The 6000-nt window shown below is 47.8% G+C and overlaps 1 protein-coding gene across 1 annotated transcript in view; it reads right to left on the bottom strand.

Moving 5' to 3' along the window:
• Positions 1–906: 906 nt before the first annotated feature.
• The window catches only part of LOC142564776 (ras-related and estrogen-regulated growth inhibitor-like protein), a 56715-nt gene continuing 51621 nt past the window's right edge, over positions 907–6000 (bottom strand). The window contains exons 3-6 of the mRNA XM_075675930.1: positions 3161–3217; positions 2404–2480; positions 1560–1793; positions 907–1450 (exon numbers count right to left, since the gene is read on the bottom strand). Coding sequence (XP_075532045.1) covers positions 1235–1450; positions 1560–1793; positions 2404–2480; positions 3161–3217 — 584 coding nt within the window. The 3' untranslated portion in view covers positions 907–1234. The remainder of the gene's footprint in view (positions 1451–1559; positions 1794–2403; positions 2481–3160; positions 3218–6000) is intronic.

Below are 6000 nucleotides of genomic sequence, written 5' to 3'. Positions count from 1 at the left end.
TCACGGTGGTAATGGGTAAATTCTTTGTCATGTGCTTTGCAATGGAGTGCGTTTTAGAAAGATGGCGATTCATTTAAAAGAATTCGTCACCAGCCGTGTTTACAAAAGGATTCCGCAACTTTCGGTACTGCACTTGCGGGTCAGAGCGCGGCCGTCTCGTCCAACATGTCTTCACGATTTGCCACAGTTCACCACAGCCGAAATGCAGGATACCTCACGAACTGCCATTATGAGACCAAACATACTGGAAGACCACGCAAGCATAGCCACTGCTGATGGAACATGAACAGGGTAATTCGCCACGCTATTCAGCATTGTGAACACTACACATCACAACACGTAAATCACACACAGTTCACCAGAACACTCATCCGCTTACTTTCACAATCTGTCAGCGTCTCTCAACACCGAAGTTCCAATTTACACGAGACCTCAAGGCCACCCACGAATCTTGAAGGCACTGCTCGAGCTGTCGGTACGCTGTCGCCACCATATTGGAGCTGGGCGCAGAACACCGAGCGTTTATCACGGCAAAAACGTCCACAACACAGCCAACCGAAGCATGGTACGCACAAGTCAGCAACGTTCGGGCAGTATTCCAGCAACGGTCACTTCCCGCCAGTCTCAGTCATTGCCCGTTCACAAAGTGCCACGAACCTCAGACACTCCACTCGTGTTCCTCAGGTTTGCATACACACCAGTCACTAACGTGGAAAGTTGGGCTAGTTGGTGAGTGATCATAGTACCTTGCTGGTGAAGCAGCGCACAAACACGGACACAGTGGAGACAAGTAGGAATAGACGACACTCGCTGCAGCGAGTGTCGTCTATTCCTACTTGTCTCCACTGTGTCCGTGTTTGTGCGCTGCTTCACCAGCAAGGTACTATGAACACCAGTCACGTCCACGCGGCCCTGTGCAGTTTCGTAACTATCGTGGCTAACAAAACGTCGCCGGGGCTCTTTTTGGTAAACACTACTTGTAGCACGCACATCACAAAGGAATTGTTTGTCGGGCACCCTCGAAGTCCCCAACGTAGTTCATTGTCCCACAATGGTTGCACGATTTGCCGAATCGTGCAGCTGTAGAATTTGTCGAATTTGCCTTCGGGCAGTCCCACCGTTCACCAACACATCACAAACGCACCCACAGCGAGCCTCTCGGCAGCCCAACGGAGCGAAGAAGGACAACTTAATAATCCAGAGCTGAACGGGTCGTCACCCGTTCTGCTGAGTCTCAAATGGACAAAGAGGGCCTCTTCTTTCCGTTTCGGTTGGACTTGTGCGACTTGCCGAATACGATGCCGATCATCTTGGACACTGTCATGGCGGCGCCCGCCTTGCGGCGTATTGGCAGAGTCCTGAGTGCCTGCAATGCTCTCGTTTCGCGGATCAAGCTCTGGAAGGCCAGCGATACGCCCACGTAGTTCTCGGCCGCCGACACCTCGTAGAACTGCAAGTGGGGAAAAAAAACAAGGATAGAGAGTTTTAGAGTCCGGTATGTCAGACGCCTCAGGATCGAGAAAACCGCTAACTGCATTATCAATGTGCGTTAAGTTTACCTGGCAGTGGAAATGAAGCGACGCCTCATGGCCGTCGTCGACGCCCACTTGGCGACAGTGCTCCAGGTCTCGCTTGTTGCCGAGGAGAATCATGGGCGCAGAGCGGGCCCCTCGAACCGCCACAAGGGTCTCGAGGAGGGCTCGCGCGTGGTCGAAGCTGGACCGCTCGCAGATGCTGTACACCAGCACGAACGCGTCGGCCCACGTGATGTGGTCGTACAGGCAGCCCGTCACCTGTGTAATCAGCAAGCGACGACGCTGTAAATGTGCGCTGTTCGCGACATGAAGCGTAAGCAGTCAAGAAAAGCTCGCGAAAAACAGTGGAGCGGTCCTCCGCAGAGCTAACGTTTCGAGTGAGATCAGTGAGTCCTCGTTCAATTACTCAGTGAAAGACTCTCTGATAAGGTGATCATTCGGCTCTGGGATGAATGAATTCGTCAGTGATCAATCAATCGATGAATCCACTTATGCGACTCAGTTAGGTTTTCATAATGAGTCGAGGTAACGCTAGAATTGCGAGATCCAATGTTTCTGCAGCAGCGAGGCCCCGGGCGAACATACTGGAACCATCGACCACCTGTCACCTGTTAGGAATGGTGATTGTGTTGGGAATTGTGTTAGGAATCGTGAAACGACGTTCACAGCAGCCCAATGAATTCTCAAAGCTGTACTTGACTATGAGACCAACAAGCTCCCGTCCGTTGCACAGACCATTCTACAGGTGCAAGGTTAATTTCAATCTGGGCACATCGCAAGCAGCAGTACTTGCGGATTTCTCTACGCGTGTGTGCAGATATTGTGCAAAGGAAGGGGGAAGGCAATGCAACATTCTCAGAGCACTCACCATGCAACACGACGAGTCCAGTATTTCGACGTCTGTCGCCACGTTGTCAAATGTCACGTTGTGCCGGTACAGCATGTCTGTGAAACAGAAATGCCATAGGAAGATATGAGCAACTTACAGAGCATACGTGCCGAGTTAGGTATTTTCTTGGACCTTTTTACTAGAATTTGTCGAACCATACCTTCAGGCCCTTACAAGTGACGTAGAATGTCTTTATGACGTTTAAACAATTGGCACATTGTGTTTTCTTATTTTCGCAGTGTTTTTTTTCATACTATGTCTGTTTAAACAGAGCATGGCATTATTTATTTTTCCCTGTATCGGATGCGATTGGCGGTACACATATTTCGCTGCCTTTGGAGAGTCACCCTAAATGGTGGTAAGGCGTAAATTAAAGTCGACACACTTCTCATAGATATTGGTGCCTGCATTTCTGCAATATCATTTTAGGTGAAACCGCTTTTATGTAAAGAAACAACAAAAAGTTTCAAAATAAACCGACGCCTGCATAGTAGCAAGCTATTTCGTTCGGGTAAACTGTCTGCTACTAGGGTGAAATTCTCAGAACCACTTTTACATTTACCTTAGCTGTCTTAACGCCAAATATAGTACATTAAAAGGACACTATCAGTTAATTTCCAAAGCTTTAGCTTTTAAGTTAGCGTTACCGACGTTGATCAGACTGTTCGAAGCACATCTCAGGTATATTCCGATAAAGAAAGAAAATATCCAGAGCACTAGACATAATGCTCCTCACCTTTGCTTGAGCTGTATTCTCCTATGTACCGCTTTGTGAGGTATCGCACCGTGACAGCTGCACAAAAAGAAAAGAACAGAAAAGAAAGCTCAGAAAGGATCACAGCTATTCATTCATAATCAGTTGATGAAAGTTTATTGGAATGTTTTGGAACATGTACAAACACAAGTTTACACATATTCAAGAAATTAAAAACATGAACTCAACCAAGCTCATCCATATATTTTGAATCAGTAACTTTGGAAGAAATGTGTAGATGGCAGACGTCGTAGTTAATTAACATCAACGAAAAAAGGAAGCTAACAAACAACAGGTCGCTGAGCAACTCCAAATATTAGGTGATTATAAATGGCTGAGTTGAAAAACACTTCATCTACGGAACGTGGCGCATGCGTACAACAGAAAGAATACACAGAAACGTATTCTTGCCTTGAAAATGAGAACAAAGGACATTGACAAGAGAAATCACACTAAGTAAACGGGGTTCACAATGGAGCTCCTAAATAATACCTTACACGAAAGTAACCTAGGCATTATCGATTTATTTACTAAATCCTTTATCAATTACTTCACTGAGGAATCTTACAGCCATAACTTTAGAAACAAAATAATAAATATAAAACGCAAATTCAAAACATTCCCACGCCTGACAAATAAAAGATATAGACCATCCCGTTATTCTGAGCTCACCTATATAAATAACAATTCAGATTTACAAACAATAAAACGCTCAATTCGCAGATGGCATGGTAACCAAATGCAACGGCTGGCTTATTCCGACACAGGTGTACAGTAAACCACTACAGCAAAGGACAGGGTAAGCACCGGGATGCGTCACCACGACCCGGCAGTACCTGTCCAACCGCCCAGGAAGTCCGCTCCCCCACTCGGCCTCGGTTGGAAAGTTCAGTGTCCGGTAACAACGGGAAATATATATAAAAAAATATATCAGGAGAGAGTGACGTAAGAAAATGAGAAAGAAACCATCGTGGAATCCGCATTGAGCTGCGGCCGATTCGCCACGAAACTTGCCTTCAACTCTGCTTCCGCGATGCCACCAAACTTCGCCACAATTTGACCTCCCACTCCTCCCAACCGCTCTCACCTCTTCGCATGATCTAAACGGAGCGAATAAAGCACAAATGGACAAATAGGACAACAAATGCAGGGCCCCAAAAAGTCTCGAGACGACGGTGACAGCGCGAGTAGAGCACCTATTCCAGGCCCCAGGTTGCTAAACTGACAAGCGAGACCGTTTTGTCGCCCACTTAAAATCATCGATTCGGGACCACCCTCCAAGCAACCCGTTCCCCCCGAAGAAAAGAAAATGGGGCTTTAAAAGGGCCCCTCGCAGTCGTCCTACCGCTCGGCTCTGGTGACCGTACGCCGAAGTGACAGCCACAGTCGACTAAAGCAACCACCTACCTGTCTGTCCGGCTGTCCTGGACAGAAGGGGACCCTCAAATAGCACGACTTCTTTTTGTTCGCTAGCCTAATCTTCTGGGGAGTCCAAAGGGCACTCCCTTCTTTTCTTGCAGCAGGCGCCAGTTTGGTCTGCTTCGTAAGTTTTCCCAAACACCGCGACGCATCACGTGCTTTATCTGTGCTTTTGCGCTTGGACCGTGAGGGTCCATCTGGTCTACCGCGGCTGCGAGATTCGAAAACAGGCGCAACTGGCCAACTTACTTTCTGTTACTTTCGTTCACTTAAACGTGGTCGGCGCCTAGTTTGTCTAGAAATAGTGCGGCACGGTAACGCTGTACCCGCGTAGGATTAGATTTTCTTTACTAGCTCCCTAAGCCTAGATTTTATACTCTTCGAGACAAGCCAGTGCGCCCAGGCTAGGGCGAGATTTGGGTACGAAAGAACGACGCACTTCCCAGTATAGTTTTCCGTGCTCATGCTGTCGCACAGTAAGCGTTCGAGCACGAACAAATAGGACAACAAAAGCGGGCGCACGGCGTAGGCAAGCGTTGCGTACGTCCGTTGTAAGCCTTATAGTAGCAGTGTGCATCGTACGCTACCTCGTGCGCTATGCTGCGTAAACCTTACTCGTGCTTTTCTTCTCGTGTCTATTTGCGCTGGAACATTCACTTTCCGTGACAATTAGAAAGAGCTTATTTACGCTTTCTGCACTTGTTGTTATCCGCCTTCTTGGGTACAATGCAGTTTTACCTGTACAATCCCAGCTATTCTGTGACTGCTGATAGCCCAAAATTCAGCCGCACATAGACACAGACGTAAAAAATTCAAAGATAGCTGTCGCAGACTTCCAACTGCTTATGATTTTGTCAGGAGCCATCAGTTTAAGAAACTTTTCACGCGTTGCACAGTACACACCTGTTCACAGATGCGTACCTTCTAGACACGTATCACCCCTGATTAGTCCTTGCCTTTGCATGAGGTCGCGGGATCAAAAAGCGGCTGCTGCGGCCGCATTTCGAGGGGGGGGGGGGCGAAATGCAAGAATGCCCATGCCCTCCGTGCACTGGGGGGCCCGTTAACGATACCCAGTTAGTCAAAATTATTTAGAAGTCCCCCACTACGACGTGCCTCATAATGACACCGGGGTGTTAGCACGCAAAAGCACAGAATACAATGGTTTTAATATCTATCAAACTTGGCTCCCATCGTTACCTGACGTTGCCATATGCGTTGGTTCGTCTGAGTTTCGAGGTGCCTAACTTAACTGGACATAGTTTAACCTTTGCTGGCTTCGCACCTTAATGTAGTAACATTGTCCGGGATACCAACGGGGCCTCGTAACAATACAAACTCCTGGCAGGCCGATCTCGAAATTATTGCAATCAGAACCGTGGTTGGGTTGAGGCCTGTTCAAG

The sequence above is a fragment of the Dermacentor variabilis genome, chromosome 11 (assembly GCF_050947875.1).
Source record: "Dermacentor variabilis isolate Ectoservices chromosome 11, ASM5094787v1, whole genome shotgun sequence".
Lineage (NCBI taxonomy): Eukaryota > Metazoa > Arthropoda > Arachnida > Ixodida > Ixodidae > Dermacentor > Dermacentor variabilis.
This window is presented reverse-complemented; position numbering and strand designations above follow the sequence as displayed.